At 37.8% G+C, this 19,010-nt stretch overlaps 1 protein-coding gene across 1 annotated transcript; it reads right to left on the reverse strand.

Moving 5' to 3' along the window:
- Positions 1 to 13,889: 13,889 nt before the first annotated feature.
- Positions 13,890 to 18,141, reverse strand: SERPINA7 (serpin family A member 7). Its single transcript, XM_004606320.2, has 4 exons — positions 17,523 to 18,141; positions 15,826 to 16,099; positions 14,736 to 14,883; positions 13,890 to 14,093 (listed from the first exon to the last, which is right to left on the reverse strand). Exons 1-4 carry the CDS (start codon positions 18,139 to 18,141, stop codon positions 13,890 to 13,892), a joined length of 1,245 nt encoding a protein of 414 aa, XP_004606377.1.
- Positions 18,142 to 19,010: the final 869 nt, after the last annotated feature.

The raw sequence follows: 19,010 nt of genomic DNA on the forward strand, positions 1-19,010 counted from the left end.
TATACCCTATGATCAGAGACACAAATATACAAAATATAATTGCATATATTGATGCATTCAGCATCAATATATTAAAACATTATGCACTACAGTCACGTGTGTTTTATCCCAAGGATCCAAGTATGGTTCAGTGTTCACAAATCACTTAAAGTTAATGTAATAAACCACATTAATAAAAGAAAGATTAAGAACAATCTCTACAGATGGAGAGAAACTGACGATAGTGAGCACACATTCATGATTAAAACCCTCAATAAAATGGCAGTTCAAGGAAGCTATCTCATTATCTTAAAACAACAAACCCATAGCTAACGTCACAGTTAGTGGGGAAAAATTTAAAGTGTTTCCTCTAAAGTCAGTCACATGACAAGTGAGTTTGTTTTCACAATTATTATTCTTCAATAAATTTCTAGATGTCCTAATCACTACAATCAGATAATAAAAAGAAATGAAAGGAATCCAAGTTGGTAAAGAAGTTACATATCCACTATCCAAAAATCACACTATATTGTACATAGGAAACAATGAAGATTCTATAAAAAAAATGAGTTGTAAACGTACATAGTAAATTAGTAGGCTAAAAATCTAGGCACAGAAATGTATTACTGCATTCTCATATGAAACAATGAAGCAGATGAGAAATGTAAAAAATAATCCATTTATAGTCAGGCTAAAAACACAGACATCAAAATAAACCGCAAGTATTTAAAGTATTATTAAACAAAGGAAGCAAAAGACCTATTTAGTGAACACTATAATTCATTGCTGAAAGAAATAATAAAAGAAGACACAAGTAAATTGAAACATATTCCAATTTATTGATTGGAATATTGGACTCTAGAAAATGGAGACACATACCCTGCTCATGGATCTGAAGGATTAACATGGTAAAAATGGTAATATTCCCCAAAGCATTGTACAGATTCAGTGCAGTCCCTATAAGGATACCCAGGACATTTTTCAAAGAATTAGACAAAACATACCTGAAATTTCTATGGAGTAATAAACCCCCACAAAAAGCCAAACAATCCTAGAGAAAAAGAAATGGGTGGCATCAACCTCTCCAATCTCAAACTGTACTACAAAGCGACAGTAACTAAAACAGCACGGTAATGATATAGAAACATACCTGTAAACCAATGGAGCTAGAGTTGGATATTCTGACGTAGACTCTCAAGTATATTATCACATATTCTTTGATAAAGGAGTAAGAAAAGAGAATTGGCGCAAGGAAGCCTCTTCAACAAGTGGTGCTGGAAAAACTGGACAGCTACATGAAAAAAAGAATGAATCAGACCTCTCTCTTATACCAAGTACAAAAGTCTGGTCAAAATGGATTAAATACCTCAATATCAGACCTGAATCCATAAGATACATGTAGGAAAATGTAGGCAGAACCCTCTATGACATTGAAAATAAAGGCATCTTCAAGAATTAAACACCACTGACCAAGCAAGTGTAAACAATGATAAACAAATGGGACTACTTTAAACTAAGAAGTTTCTGCATCTTAAAAGAAACAATAATTAAATACAGAAAGAGCCCACAGAATGGAAAATATATTTACCCAATATGCATCTGATAGGGCCTTAATATCCAGGATATGCAAGACACTGGTAGAACTTTACAAGAAAAAAACCTCTAACCCCATGAAAAATAGGGAGAAGAAATAAACAGAAACTTCCTCAAAGAAGAAATTCAAATGGACAAAAGGCACAGGAAAAAGTGCTCTGCGTCACTAATCGTCAGGGAGATGCAAATCAAAACAACAATGAGGAATAATCTTACACCACAAAAACTGGCACACATCAATAAGAACAAGAACAACCACTGCCAGTGTAGATGTGGGGAGAAAGAAACTCTTATTCATTGTTAGTGGGAATGTCGACTGGTCCAGCCTTTTTGGAAAACAATATGGATATTCCTGCAAAAACTAGAAATTGAGTTTCATATGACCTAGCAATACAACTCCTGGGAATATATCCCGGATATGCAAAAAACACAGTAGAAATGATATCTGCACTTGCATGTTTATTGTAGCATTGTTCAAAATAGCCACAATCTGAAAAAAAACCCAAGTGCTTAAGAAGAGATGACTGGTTAAAGAAACTCTGGTACATCTACACAATGGAATGCTATGCAGCTGTTAGAAGAGATAAAATCATGAAATTTGCATATAAGTGGATAGACATGGTGATTATCATGCTAAGTGAAATGAGTCAGAAAGAGAGAGACAAAGAAAGACTGTACTTATTTGTGTAAAACAAAGTAACATAATATAAGACTAACACCTTAGGACAGTAGAGATAACGACCAGGAGGGTCACACTGTGAATTGGAAGCCAGCCCCACGTGATAGGGGGAAAGGTAGTTGGGATGGACTAGTAATCACTAAGTAAATGATGATTGGAGGGATTGCCCGGGATGGGAGATGTGTGTTGAATGTAGATCAATGACCAAACACGATGGCTTCTCAGTATCTGGCCTCTCTATTATATTAACCATAATATCCCAAATTAGAGAGTGAGTAAGAAGGATGGTAAATGCCACAGGGGCAAGGAGTGGGGTGGGATGGGGCTGGCGAGTGGGACACTGGGAACAATCACTCATCACTTGTCACTTGTCACCAAGTTGCTTATATATTTGCTTGAGCGGGCACCAGTAACATCTCCACTCATCCGTGTCGCATGCTAGTATAGTCCAATGGCGTCTGCTTGCTCCAGGAACATGAAGATCCTCAAACCGTTTGTTCAGAGTCTTGACGAAGAAGTTTGACCATCTCCTAGGTGGGTGGCCAGGCGTTCCTTTGACATCTCCTTGAATCCATTCGGTAACAGCTCTAGTCCAGCAGTCATCTCAAAATCACATTACATGTCTGGCCCATCTGATTTTCGATGTCTTGGCAAACGAGACAGTGTCCCTGATTCTCGATCGTCAAGGGAGGTCAGAACTCCAGATTTCTTCTCTCACTTGAGTGAAACATGATACTCCAAGCATAGCTTAGGATTCCTCTTTGGGTGATGCTAATAGCATTCTTGTTCTGTTTTTGTAGGTCCCAGGTCTCCGAGGCATATATTAGTGCAGCAAAAATGGTGGAGTCGAAAAGATGTGCCAGAGCTGGAAGTTCTTCGTCCTCTTAACAACTTCTTCTACGCTCTTGGAGGCATTCCACGCCACTCTCTTCCTCCTGCACAGTTCAGGTGCCAGGTCATTTGTCATGTTGAGTTCTCAACCTAGGTACACGTAACTTCTGTATTCGGAGATGTTTGTTCTGTTGAGAGCAAATGAAACATCAGGAACTAGTCCATTTCTCATGAACATTGTCTTAGTGAGATTCAGCTGCAGTCCAACATTCAGCTTCTTCCTACTGGGAACAATGGTGGTGGAAAATGTGCACTGGTGGAGGGATGGGTGCTTGTGCATTGTGTGACTGACACATAATCACACAAGTTTTTAACTGTATCTCACAGTGATCCAATAAAACTTCTTTTAAAAAAGAACAAGAACAGTCAGTGTTAGCGTGTAGGTGGGAAGAAAGGGACTCTCTTTCATTGTTGGTGGGAATGCTGACTGGTCTAGTCTTTATGGAAAACAATATTAATATTCCTTGAAAAACTAGAAATTGAGCTTCCATATGACCCAGAAATACCACTTCTAGGATATATCCCAAGGGTGCAAAATAGCACAGTAAAATTGATATCTGCACCTGTATGTTCATTTCAGCACTGTTCACAATAGCCAGAACCTGGAAACAACCCAAGTACCCGAGATCAGACAACTGGCTAGAGAAACTTTGGTACATCTACAGAATGGAATGTTATTCAGATGTTAGGAAAGATGAAGTCAAAAAATATGCTTGTAAATGAATTGTCACGGAGAGCATCTTGCTAAGTGAAGTGAGTCAGAAAGAGAGGGACAGACATAGAATTAATGCACTCATTTATGGAATATAAAATATCATAACATGAGATTAACACCCAAGGACAGTAGAGACAGGGCCACAAAGTTTGCTCTATGGTTGGAAGCCTGACTTATGACCTGGGGTAGAGGGCAGCTGAGATAGAGAAGGAATCACTAAGTCAATGATGGTTGGAGGGATCCCTCCAGATAGAAGATGTGTGCTAAAAGTAGATAAAGGATCAAACATGATAGCCTCTCATTATCTGCATTGTGAACCATATAATGCCCATAAGTAGAGAGAGAGTAAGAGGGAAACTGCCATAGAGGCAAGGGGAGGGGTGGGATCGTTAAGGGGGGTTAGGTACTAGGGACATTGGTAGTGGAAAATATACACTGGTGGATGGATGGGTGTTCTATCATTGTATGACTGAAACTCAAATATGAAAGCTTTGTAAGTGTTACTCACGATGATTCAATAAAAAATTTAAAAATAAAGAAAGTTATCTAATTTTCAAACAACTTATCTTCAACTAAAGATATTATGATTTAAAAAGTTTTATATATTGTAAACCACTATTAAAAAAGATATTATAATGGTTAACAATTCTATTAATAATTGTTCCTCATGCACATAATGCACAATATCCATCACCAGCTACTCATCTTCCTCCCTCAAGGACCCCAACAACCCTCCATATCAACCCACCCCACAATTAAATTTTGTGGATCAGAACTCTCCTTATGCTGGATTTGGACCCTTTGTTGCTATCTAGCTGTGTACCTTTATGTCCCATATGAAGAGAGATAATTCTATATTTATCTATATTTTCTATATTTTTCTGTATAATTTCACTCAGAATGATATTCTCTAGTTCCATTCATGTTTCTCAAAATTCCATAATTTTTATTAGAGCTATGTATTATTCCATTGTGTATATATGCCACAACTTCTTGATCCATTAATGTGTACTTGGAATTTGGACTGTTTACAATATCTTGGCTATTGTACTAAGTGCAGCTATGAACGTAGATGTGTATATTGATGTTTTTGTGTTTTGAGGATACCAAGAAGTGGTATCATTGGGTTGTATGAGAATTCTCTACCCACTTTTAGAGAAGTCTCCATATTTCTTCCCCTAGAGGTTATATCAAAAAACAATCCCACAAGTAATGCAAGAGGGTACTTTCTCCCCACAACTCAACCAATACTGTTTGCAGACTTTTGAATATATGTAATTTTCACATGTGTGATGACATTTAATTAATGTTTTGATTTGCTTTTTCCTAATCATGAATGACAATGAGAAACTTTTTACAAACATGACCGTTAGCGATATGTAGGTCTTCTTTTCGGGAACATTTTTTATATCCATACCCAATGGATGGGGTTGTTGGATTTTTTTTGTTGTTGAGTTTTGTGAATGTTTCATTATTCTGGATATCAACACTTAACCTGACTGTGTACAACTGATATTTTCTCTCATTTAATAGGATGTATTTTTATTAGAGTTTGAGCTTCTTTTGCTGTGAAAAAAATTTAATTTGAAGTAATCGAATTTATAATTTTTAAAAATTTTTTGGTGTTTCTTTGCTCAAGGGAACCTATGAAGTGCCAGCAATCGAATCTGCCTCTATTGTGTGCAATAAAATTGTCACACATACTGTTCTATCACTCTGCCTCTGTTCATTTTTGTTTTTGTTGCCTTTGCCACTGTGATCATCTAATTAAAATTCTTCTTGGTCAACTTCATGGAGAGGTATGTTAATGAATTCCTTAATTAATTTTATAGATTTACGATCTAATTTTGGACTGGAACGATAGCACAGCAGGTAGGGCGTTGCTTTGCATGTGGCCGACACAGGTTTGATTCCTCCGCCCCTCTCAGGAGAGCCCGGCAGGCTGCCGAGAGTCTCCTACCCACACAGCAAAGCCTGGCAAGCTACCGGTGGCGTATTCAATATGCCAGAAACAGTAACAAGTCTCACTGGTGCCCGCTCAAGCAAATCGATGAAAAACGGGACAACAGTGCTACAGTGCAGTGACATGATCTAATTTTGAGGTCTTTAATCCATTTTGAGTTTACTTTTCTGAGAGATGTTAGGTGTGGTTCAAATTTTATATTTTTATCCATGGCTATCCAGTTCTCCCAGGGCCATTTTTGAAGAGATTCTTTTGCTCCACTTCATATAATTAGCTCCTTTGAGTAGGCTTGTTGGCCATAAGTATGGGGACTTTAGTCAGAACAATTGGAAACTTAGTTCTATCCCATTGATTGTAGGATTAGCTTTCTTCCAGTGCCACATTGTATTGAACATAATAGCTTTGAAGTAAAATTCACTGTTAGGAAATGTAATGCCTCCCATCTTATTTTGTTTTCTTAAGTCTCCTTTGGCTAATCGGAGAGCATTATGCATTCCAAAGACATTTAAACGTTTTTTTTTTTAATTTTTATTAGTGAATCACCATGAGGTACAGTTACAGACTTACACACTTTTGTGCTTGTGTTTCAGTCATAAAAAGTTCAAGGAGTACCCATCCCTTCTTGAGAAAGTTTCTGTTTATTTAATTGCCCCATTTTCTGATGGGGTTGGATGTTTTCTTTTTTTTATTGAATCACCATGAGAAAAGTTACAAAGCTTTCAGGTTCAAGTATCAGTCATACAATGATAAAACACCAATACCTTCACCAGTGCACATGTTCCACCACCCAGAATCCCAGTATACCTCCCATCCCACCCACCCCCAACCGGTGTGGCTGATGATTTTCACTTTAATCTCTCTTTACTTTGATTGTATTCAATATTTCAACAGAAACCTCGCTATTATTATTTGTAATTTCCCCCAACAATCAGACCTGCTGAAAATGCATCATTTGATAATTTGTTTTCCATTGTTGAGAATGAAGAGCATATAAGGTCACAAGATGTTTTCTTCTTGTAGAGTTCAACCAATGCCTAATATATTGTGATGTCAACCCCATATCAAATGGATATTGGGTGAATATCCTTTCCCATTCTGTATATTGTCTTGGTATTTTGGTTACTGAATCTTTTGAGGTGCAGAAGCTTCTTAGTTTAAGATAGTTCCATTTGTTTATCTCTGTTTCCACTTGGTTGGTCAGTGACATGTCATCTTTGAAGATACCTTTAGCTTCAATATTGTGGAGGGTTTTGCCAACCTTGTTTTCAATGTACCTTATAGATTCTTTTCCGTTGGTGAGGTCCTTAATCCATTTTGATCTGACTTTTGTGCATGGTGTTAGGTCGAGGTCTAAGTCCATTTTTTGCGTGTGGTTGACCAGTTATGCCAGCACCATTTGTTAAAGAGGCTTTCCTTGCTCCCCTTCACATTTCTTGCTCCCTTATCAAAGATTAGATGTTCATACATTTGGCGTTGTGTGTAGGGATATTCCACCCTGTGCCATTGAACAGCAGCTCTACCTTTGTTCTGTGCTGTTTTAATTGTTACCGCTTTGTAGTAGAGGTTGAAGTTGGGGATGGTGATGCCTCCCATCGTCTTTTTCCCAAGAATTGCTTTAGCTATTCGTGTGGGGTTGTTGTTCCATATGAATTGCAGGAGTACTTAATCAATTTCTTTGAAGAATTTCATGGGTATCCTTATAGGGATCGCATGCAATCTGTATAACGCTTTGGGGAGTATTGCCATTTTGGTAATGTTAATTCTCCCAATCCATGAGCAGGGGATATGTTTCCATTTCCTCGTGTACTCTTTAATTTCACGAATTTAAATGTTTTGAATGTGCTTTGGTTGCACCAAACCTAATGCACCAAAGGGAACATTGTCATATATAACATTGATTTAAATATAGAATAAAATTTAGAAAAATTATAACCCAATCCCTTTATGAAAGCAAAATCTGCGCCATAATCTCAGTGCAGTATTTTAGGATTGATTTCATCATTTGTTTATTGAAGTGACTTATATACCTTGATACATTGATCATTCATAAATTTGGGTTTTATCATTTGTCAAGCTAGGGAAATGCTAATCAAATCACCTCCTGTGGTTCTACAATATCATATAAGATTAAGGGCAACAAAGCACTTTTTCACTGCTTCATAAATAATGCATGTATACACTGTTTGAAAATTATCTTCATTCCTTTATTGAATAATTTCTGGGAAGCAATTGCTTAATTTCTGGAGTAAATCCCCTATCTTTTAGAGGAATAATTCTAGCCAGAAAAATGACCATGGGGGACAAAATCTAGTAATCTCGGTGATTCTTCGAAAAAAGTTAAAAGGTCTCCTTTAAAAAACAAGAGAGGGGGCTGGAGCGATAGCACAGCGGGTAGGGCGTTTGCCTTGCACGCGGCCGACCCGGGTTCGATTCCCAGCATCCCATATGGTCCCCTGAGCACCGCCAGGGATAATTCCTGAGTGCAGAGCCAGGAGTAACCCCTGTGCAGAGCCAGGTGTGACCCAAAAAGCAAAAAAATAATAAAAATAAAATAAATAAAAAGAATAAAAAACAAGAGAAACTGGGGGCTGAAGTGATAGCACAGTGGGTAGGGCGTTTGCCTTGCATACGGCTGACCCGGGTTTGATTCCCAGCATCCCATATGGTACCCCAGCACTGCCAGGAGTAATTCCTGAGTGGAGATACAGGAGTAACCCCTGTAGATCGCCAGGTGTGACCCGAAAAGCCGAAAAAAAAAACAGGAGAAACTTTATATCAGGTGGCATTGTATATGGCACTAACTAATGGTATATATGGTTCTCTACTATATTGAGAAAGGTTAAAAACATATAGTTCTCCTCTACTAGATAAAGAAAAGTTAAAAATAGTTAGCAATTAATCACTATATTAATCATTACTCAATCAATTAACTAATCACTAATTGACTTTGTTGATTTATTTTCTAATAATTCTGTTTTTCCTTCAAGTAGTTTGGAACAAATAGTATGAAGCAATATTACAGTGGTTAGAGCGTTTGCCTTGCATGCAGCTGACCTGGGTTCGAATCCTCCATCTCTCTTGGAAAGCCCAGAAAGATGCAGAGAGTATCTCTCCCGCACAGCAGAGCCTGGCAGCTACCGTGGCGTATTTGATATGCCAAAAACAGTAACAACAAATCTCACAATGGAGATGTTACTGGTGCCCACTCGAGCAAATCAATGAACAATTGGATGACAGTGATACAGTCATACTGTGATATACCTGCTAAAAGGGCAAAATAAGAAGCCTCATTTATGAAAGGAAGGATATGATGACTAGTGCAATAAGTTTCAAGTATGAAATAAAATTTAATGTAACACATTGTAAAAAACTAAGGCACTCCGACAGGCGCGTGCACTCGTGGCTCTCCGGGCGGTTCTGTCTCACCGCCCGTGTTCAGTGCTCTGGAACCGCTGTGTGTGGACTGGATCGGGATGGCCGATGGCCAAGGATAGGCGAAGGAAGAATGAGGAGCAAGCTGGTTGCTGATTAGTTAGCGTTTATTCAATCTTCCATCTTTCTCATCTCCTGCACTCCCAGCTCCATCCTCTCTCTCGTTCTACTCCAGCCTTTCTCTGGCTTCTCTGTCTCTCCTCCTACTTCTCTCTCCCACCTTGCCCTCTAGGCTACACCCAGCCAGGTAGCAAAATCAACATAAGAAAGCCCTTCCTGAGAGCAGGGCATTCCAAAGCCCTTCCTGACTCTTAAGGTTTTTTCTTTTTCTTTTCCTTAGTCCAAACACTTATTAACATCTTAATATTAGTTATTTTTGTATGGACATAGCAAGATATACATTGAGGCTTGCAAGGCAGCTCTCCTGGCAACATCTTGCCACAGGCTCAGACCACAGTACTCAGGCCAGATTAATCACTCCTAAACCTAGCAGGGTCCAAATCTAGTCATCACTGTTTGGATCATGACAACATTTGTCCATGATCAAGCTCTTAACTTATAGTTAAGCATTAGGCACTTTGGCCAGGCCCATCTCGATGCCAGGGTAGCACACAACTCACCCTTTGCCCTGGGTCCGTCTCGTCCCTCGTCGGGACCCTGCTTTGGGGGTGCTAGGAAGTAAGAGCAGCTGAGGCTTAGGTTGAGAGAACAGATGCCCAGGAGGAAAATATCATGTAGAGTCAAATGACTCCCAGGTTATAAAAGCATAGCATTTGCTAAGTCTTCCTGTGTCCATACAAAAAGGAAATGGCTCTGAATAACCTATACAAAGGATTCAAGGAGAAGAGAAAAACAATATTTACAAGTCAACAGAACACTAAGAAAGAAGCTACAAATAAACAAAGAGGAATGGAAGCACTGTAATGGGAGTAACCCAATAAACATAAACTACCTGAGGCTATGTTATCCTACAACACATGTTTTTGATGACAGAGCCGAAAACTTATTTATGTGAAAGAGAATGGGGAGTCTATGATATTGTATTAAATTATTTGAATTTCTTTATTTACATAGGCTAAAATTATATAAATATTTTCACAATAAATTGAATTGTGTTGATTTATCTTCTCATAATTCTATTTGACATTTCTTTAAGTTTTGTTGGAGCAAGGAATATGAAATATATTAGTTGTATGCCTGACAAGAGGGCAGGTTTGGTTATGACAGGGACCCTGGAGACAGTGATTGTGCGAGGGTTGTCTTAACATTGTAAGCCTGTACTAATTCTATTATAGACAATTTTGTAAATCATGGTGTCTTAATTTAAAATAAACAAGTATACATTAAAACACATATTTGTTGTTTTTTTAAATGTTATTGATTCACTGTGAGATATGGTTACCAGCTTTTATGTCTGAGTTACAATTACACAATGATCAAACACACATCCCTCCGCCGGTGCACATTCCCCACCAACAATATCTCCACCTTTCCCACCCTCCCTGTGCCTTCATGGCAGACAATATTCCCCATGCTCTCTCTCTACTTTTGGGCATTATGGTTTTCAATGCAGATACTAAGAGGTTATCATGTTTGGTCCTTTATCTACTTTCAGCGCACAACTCCTATCCCAACTGATTCCTCCAACCATCATTTTGTTAGTAATCCCTTCTCTATTCCAGCTGTCCTCTCCCCACCCTCTCGTGAAAAAGGCTTCCAACTATGGAGCAATCTTCCTGACCGTTCTATCTACTGTCCTTGGGTGTCAGTCTCTTGTTATGTTATTTTATACTCCACAAATGAGTAGTCCTTCTATATCTGTTCCTCTCTTTCTGCTCATTTCACATAGCATGATACTCTCCATGTCTATCCACTTATAAGCAAATTTCATGACTCCATCTCTCTGAACAGTTGCATAGTATTCCATTGTGTAGATGTACCAGAGTTTCTTTAACCAGTCTTCTGTTCTCGGGCACATGGGTTGTCCTAGATTTTGGCTATTGTGAGCAGTGTTTCAATGAACATATAGGTACAGATGTCATTTCTACTGTGATTTTTTGCAGCCTCAGGATATATTCCCAGAAGTGGTATTGCGGAGTCATATGGAAGTTCAATTTCTAGTATTTAAAGAACTGATGTATGGAGATATCTGTAATAACAACAGCCAGCACATAGAAATAGAATATAGAGACTGGTATACTAAAGTAAAATTCTTCCATAATAGTAACAGAAAACTATGGAGCATTTGCTTTGTTTTGTCAAGTGAGAACTGTGCAGTTTGATTCTGGATATATCTCAGTACAGTGACAAATATTGGTTACAGTTATCATAGACAATTACTCCAAAGTAAGGCCAAAAGCATTCTCCAGGAGGAGAGATTGGATAATATAATGTTGATAATGTTTATTGTTTATTACCTGTTGTCTTTAGAAATATATGTTTAAAATAATTCCTGAGAAATAAACAATTGATTTGCACCTAGGCATAGGGAGACATTTCCTTTCCCAAAGAAGAATCTGGAAAGAATTGCTGAATTTATAAAACAAATGAGCTAAAAAACTCCTAGACTCCATAAAACTGTGCTAATTGCCAGAGACGTTATGAAGAGAGGCTAGAAGGAATGAGTAGAGAGGAGTATAGAGGGGTCTTTATGGTGGTAGGATGGCACTGGAAAGTAGGTTTAGGAGTAGTGAGTCATATATATATATATATATATATATATACACACACACACATAATAGGTATATACATTTATTATACACTCTACAAAGGTAGAAGGCAAACACTTGAAAGTTCACTTTATAAATTGTGAATAATTTAATTAAAATTATGAATATAATTCATATGTGAATTTAAAAGATCCCCACACATTAAAATGTGGCATATATATGTATTTTTTCAAAATATTTTCAGTTTTGGACTATCTGGAAATATTTACTATCTTCCAAAACATGTGTAATTTGGATATTATTTTGCTGGTATTTAAGAGTTTCACCTTAGGTTTAAAATTTCATATATCATCATTCTAGCAATCATTGCACTAATTGTGTGCACCCAAGTCTAATACTGGGACTTTGAAACTGATTGTCAGAAATAAAATCTAGTTCTTTGGAAGGGTTAAAATGGCACACACAGAGAAGATGAAATCAATGAAAGGGAATCACCTTTCATTGGTAATTTAGGAAATCACTAAACTTCAATGAGAACAGAGATGGAAATATGGTATGATTAGATTATTTTTATTAGAGCAAGTAGGACCAGAGGAACATTTGGAAAGTAAAATGATTGTAAGTATTTAATGAGGTACTGAGGTATGGTTTGAATGAACTTTCATTCATTCAAATGAATGAATGAATTTTCTTCTCCATTATAAGCTTATAAATAAAGAATAAGGAAACTTGATGAAGACGAGTGGTGAGGTAGGTTTATTCAGGGAAGTTTTTATTTGTCTTGTTTTGCCCCATGCCTGTAAGTTCACAAAGGTCACATTCTTCATTTTATTTTATTCTTTTTTATTGAATCACTGTGAGATGCATTTACAAAGCTTTAATGAATAAATGAAAGTTTCAGTCATACAATGATGTATGTATGATCACTCTATCAGTGCGCATTTTCCGCCACAATGTCCCCAGTATCCCTCTCACCACCCCCACCCCATCCAACCCCTTGTCTCTTTTGTAGGAAGCTTTCTTCTTACTTCTCTGTCTCTACTTTTAGGCACCATGGTTTACAATACAGATAATGAGAGGCCATCATGTTTGATCTTTAGTCTAATTTCAGCACGCATCTCCCATCTCCATGACATAGTGGTTTCTTCTCCATCTCAACTGCCTTCTCCCCAAGCAATGAGGCAGGCTTTCAAACCACGGAGCGATCCTCCTGGCCCCTGTTTCTACTGTCCTTTGGTGTTAATGTCATATTATGTTATTCTATATTCCACAAATGACTACAGTCATTCTATGTCTGTCACTCGCTTCCTTACTCATTTCATTTAGTTTTTGAATCACTGTGATAGCCCATTACACAGCTGTTCATGATTGGGATTCAGTCATACAGTGTTCAAACATCCATCCCTCCACCAGTGTCCATTTCCCAGCACCAATGTCCTCAGTTTCTCTCTAGTCTTCAACTCCCCACCCCAGCTTGCTTCTATTGTAGGCACTTCTCCCTCTCTCTCTCTGACTTTCACTCTCTCCTGCTCATTCGCTCACTTGCACACTTTCTCTCTCTCTCTTGTTTTGTCATTGTGGTTTTCAATACTGATACTGAAAGGGTATCATGTATATACCTTCAGCATATGTATAGCAGAAGTCACATTCTTAGTAGAGGCTTTCAGTCTGTGATTCTGTGATTCATAGGAGAAGGCATTTACCAAATCAAATTCCTTTGATCTAACTAGGGAAGTGGCTCAAATAAAGAATGTGCTGAAATAAATTCTTCCTGTGCTTTGGATCATTCACTGATTATATGAATATTTGGTCACAGGAGTGGTTTCTTGTACACAGTGCAGTTAAGGTCCAGTCTCCACCTCTGCACAAAAGAAAGCACATCCAAACCCACATTGATTTTATCAGCCTACACTATTTATTTATTTACTATTGCAGTACGCACATGAAATTTGCCAACGTCTTTCCCAACTACACTTCCGTTGGGTTCACAACTTTTCCTAGAAAGAGAATGCTCTTGGTGCTTTTCTCCAAAATCAACAAGAGGAAGGAGCTATCAAATTGGATGATAGGATGAAGGAGAGTAATCTCGGGATGATCCAGGAATCTCACTTCAGGGACAGATACAGCTTCTGTTCCCTTTTCACCAATGTGCAGCACAGCCTTGTGGGCAGCCTGTTGGGGGGAGAGCAAACACTGCTGGTTCCCTCAAGAAACCTGAAATGTCTTTGGAATGATTTGGAGTAGGAAAGAAAAAGAAAGGGCAGGGTTACCTTCTCACTGTATACGTGGTGTTTGAATATGAAGGATACTAAACTCTTTTTATATGGCATTCTATCACTCAAAGTATCTTTTGTGTTGTTTTGGGACCAGCAGTGCTCAGATCTTACTCTGGGCTCATTGCTCAGGGATTACTCCTGGCCAAGCTCAGGGAACCATATGTGGTGCCCAGGGATCGAACCTGATTCAACTGTATGCAAGGCAAGCATCTTTCCCTGCGTTACTATCTCTTCAGCTCCTATAGAGCTTTCTTCTTAAACATCCCATTCTACTCCTACTGCCTTTTCTAGAAACATATCTAATCAGAATCAATTCTAATCATTACATTTTTTTTACCCAAATCATTTATAACTAGGAATTCAAGGATGGAATCAACTAAGTCAGTAACACTTTATGGCAATTAGGATGCCTTTAGCATGAATCTATCTATCTACCTAAACTTCAGTATACTAATTAATAAAATAAAAAGCTTAGCTCAACAGACTATTAATGGCTTATCCATAAGATATATTCAAGGAATCTAGCAAACCAACTTACATTGGAAAGTTTAAGACCACTGTCTTCTGTGAGTTCAGGAAAATCAGCATTATCATCAAAGGCATCTTGAATACCCATTTTCAGAAGAGTGGATCTAAGGTCATATGTGGCAGAAATGGAAAATTTTGGGACAAACAAATCAATCCACCTGTGAGGAAAGAGGATAGAAAACATGGCTATAAACACAACAAGCTTATAACTTCCTCTGTCTCTGTCACTGGTTTTATATTGGACTCTGCTCCCAACTCTAAGTATTCATGCCATAGCTATTTGCCAGGTTAACACATGGCATCAATGTCTTAGAAATTATTGATTTGCTCGAGCAGGCGCTAGTAACATCTCCACTGTGAGACCTGTTACTGTTTTTGTCATATAGAATACGCCACGGGTAGCTTGCCAGGCTCTGCCGTGTGGGTGGGATACCCTCGGTAGCTTGCCGGGCTCTCCGAGAGGGACAGAGGAATCAAACCTGGGTCGGCCACGTGCAAGGCAAAAGCCCTACCCGTTGTGCTATCGCTCCAGTCCTTAGAAGTTTACCAGAACAAACAAGTTCTTATTCAACCAATGCTGACTTTCAACAATGGAAGTAGTGAAATATGACTCATAGAAACAAAAGAAAATATCTCTAATGTTGGCCAAGATTAGAGTACCTGTAGAATTGAGTTTCAACAGGGCATTTCATGTTTTTTTTTTTATCTAGCACTCAAAGATCAGTGTGTCTGTGTACCAAATCTCTTAGCCTCAATATTTTTCCCATCTCCAAGCTTTAAATGGCCTCCAGGAAAATATCAAATTAATAGTTGGCCAACTATGTAAAATGCATCATACTTTTTAGCTCTGATTTTCTTATTTTATAAACGTCTTTTATGCCAGCTCCTTTGTACATTTGCTACTGTGCTTAAATGAAACACAGTATATGAAATTTACAGAAAAATAATAGACTAATCTATGTTCTCTGATTACACTTATTATCACCACACAACTGCTAAGTGGTTTAGCACAGTTATCCTCTTATCTCAAAATTTCTGCTGAATTAAGGCTCACATTATAATTATTCCCATTCCCCGCTTCTGACGTCTAAGATCTTTACCCTTTCTGTAGCAAACGGTTCCACTTCTTCAGTGTTTTCGATGACATGGCTCCTTCTACCCACTCCATCTGACCATCCTTGGGAAGGACAAAAAGTGCCAGAGCATTCTTGCTATAGTCCATTTGCAACACAGTGCAGTTCAGCTCCGTATCCACAAGGTGATAGTATTGTTCCATCAGGTGCATCATGGGCACTTGCACTGTGGTGGTTTTGTCCACTAAGAAGCTGTATTCCTCTTCTGTCTTGGATGGGTCGAAAGGATTTGCCCACTGGGCTTAAAATATAGAGCAGAACATTATTTTAAAACCAGTATTAATGGCAGTGTGTGGTTTTTCATCAGTCATTTTTTTTAAAATTTTTTATTGAGTCACCGTGTGGAAAGTTACAAAGTTTTCAGGTTTAAATCTCAGTTATACAATGCTCGAATACCCATCCCTTCACCAGTGCTCATATTCCACCACCAAGAATCCCAGTATATCTCCACCCCGCCCCCTCACACCCCTAACCCCCCCACGCCCCTAGCCCCCCCACCCAAGCCCCCCCCCCGCCTGTGTCATAGAGATATATACTTACTGCCAACCAATTCTACAAGTGATTAATTGCAGAGAGAACATGACTGTATGTGGTATTTTGTATAGCTGATTGCAGATGAGGAACAGGGATCTCAAATCGACTGAACTCTGTATTCTGTGTTCAAAACTATACTTAACACTAAACCCATTAGAACCACAGTTTCCTCTTCTTAAAAAATATATGAGAATAATGCACACTGGTGGAGGGATGCATGTTTGATCAGTGTACGACTGAAACTCAGCATGAAAGTATTGTAAAGCTTGTAACTATCTCACGGTGATTCAATAAAATTTTTTAAAATTTTTAAAAAAGAAAATAAAAAAGAAAGTATTGTAACTGTACTTCACAGTTGAAATTTAAATTTTAGATATTAAGTTTAAATTTTTTAATTAAATATTTAAAAATAAATATATATGTGAGAATATTCAACACACCTGTTGAAAACAGACAGCAGACCTGTTGTGCCATTTATCAATTTAAAAGTGTATGGTTTATGGACAATAATGTTTTGTCTCTCCCCAAAACATGACTGATATGTGCTGTAGAACCAGTAGAGATCAGATGGGTAGACTGCCTTTATAAAAGTTATGGTATTAATTTAAACAATTGCCAGCTTAAGAATAGACAAACATGGATGGGGAAAAATCTGTGAAAGTGATTAACTGTATGAATCTGTGCATTTATTAGGATAGGATGATACAATGTATATAAACCACACATATACACGGTGCTTGGTATATTTGGGTTGCATAATATATAATAGATATATCTGTACAGCATGGCCAAGTGAGGTTTACAGTAGGTTTAAACCCAAATGTGAATATCTGCAAAATGATAGCTTGGTTTAGCTTACCAAATCTTTTAAATACAATTATTATCTACTAGTTGTTATCAGGATCTTTATACCATCATCTAAAAGTTCCCCACTTCTAGCTATTCCTTGTATCATTCAAAGAGTTATATATCTCTCCAGGAAGATACAAAATTATATAAAGCTTTGTCCAGTTGAACACATCATTGTGCCATGAAGAACACCTCCTGATGCCAGTGAGAAGATACCTTGAGCTTCCTCAATTATATGCCAAATTATCTGAACATGTAAAATATATATCTTGGTGCCTTACCTTTAAAGTGAATATAGTTAACCAAAATCATGACAGTGTTTGGTTGGAGGTCTTGTATAAGATCCACAACTTTCCCTTTGGTTTGTTTCTCCACATGACTATTGATCTCTTGTTGGGCTGCAGAAATATTGGAGAAGTCAGTAGAAAAAACTTCAGTCTCATAGAGCCTCTTGACTTCATCCAAGAACTTTGCCAGTGGTTTCAGTTGCTTTCCAATGAAGAGGGAATTTCCCATCTGTAGTTCCAATTCCTTTTTGGGAAAATTCAGTGAACATATGAGGTACTGAAAGCCCTGCTGTATCTCTGATGTTGGGGTATCTGTGAGATTGAAACCCAAGCTTTCCAAGATTTGAGTTTGAGTGCTGGAGCAGGCCCCGAGGGAGAGCATGGCCAAAGCTGCAGAAATGCTCACAGGGGAAAAGAAAATATTCCTCTGTGGATTCTCCACAGTGAAACTTCGGTAGAGATTGAATGCAAAGTCAGCATTGATGGATGACATCTTATACAGAGTGCCATTTTTCAGGGGATAAAAGCAGGTGGTTGCTTTACCTTCAGAATTTTTATGTGATGTGCCATGTAGCCCAGTCACCAAGAGAACCAGATAGAAGAACATTGACATTTTCAAGGTAAGGTAATCTGAAAGAGAGTATAAAACTATTAAGAAAGATTTAGCTGTATGAAAACCCTGAGCCAGAGATTAATAATAATCATCATAGTGGTTATTGATGACATTAGAAAATAGTTAATGTTATAATGATCAGAAATTAGTGGAGAGTTCTCTCTCCTTTAAACAAATTTTGGCCAGACTAAAAATACAGGAGGTAAAATGTTTTCCTTGTGTGCAGCCAATGCTGGCATGATTTGTGGCATTACATATAATTCCTAAGAACTTCCAGGTGTGACACAACCCTGTACCCCAAATGATAACATCTAAAAGGAGCCCTAAAAAGTTGTCTTTTTAGGGTTATAAAAGTTTCGCATTTCAGATCTCTCTATGAGTAAAAAATCATCTATCTCTAAGTTACAAGATATCATAACATTATTATTCTTACACTAATGAGTGCTATTTTTAAATTTTTAAAGAAGTCTTGGAAAATGATGTAATATTCTCTGAGTATGAACTAATACAAGGTAATAGAGTAAGGCATTCATTTATGAAATCCCAATAACCATGGACAAAAGTGATGACAGTGAGGAGAAACCAGTCACATCTTAGGGAGTCTTTAAATCTCATTTCTCACGTCAAATGAGTTATGATTCTCTCTGAAAACTATCTCCTAAATACCTTTCCAGATTCTTCCTTCTCTCCATTTCTGCACAGACTCTGTCAGCTTATAGCCTGAAATACTAAATCAATTTCTAACATACTGCCTCAAATCAATATCACATCAGCCCACTGCATGTATCTCTAAATCCAATCTCCACGTTTCTTCAAGTCCCCTTTTTGTAAAAATTGCTGAGTACTAGGAACTTAATTTTCAGTGACAA

The sequence above is a fragment of the Sorex araneus genome, chromosome X (assembly GCF_027595985.1).
Source record: "Sorex araneus isolate mSorAra2 chromosome X, mSorAra2.pri, whole genome shotgun sequence".
In the NCBI taxonomy this organism is placed as follows: Eukaryota; Metazoa; Chordata; class Mammalia; order Eulipotyphla; family Soricidae; genus Sorex; species Sorex araneus.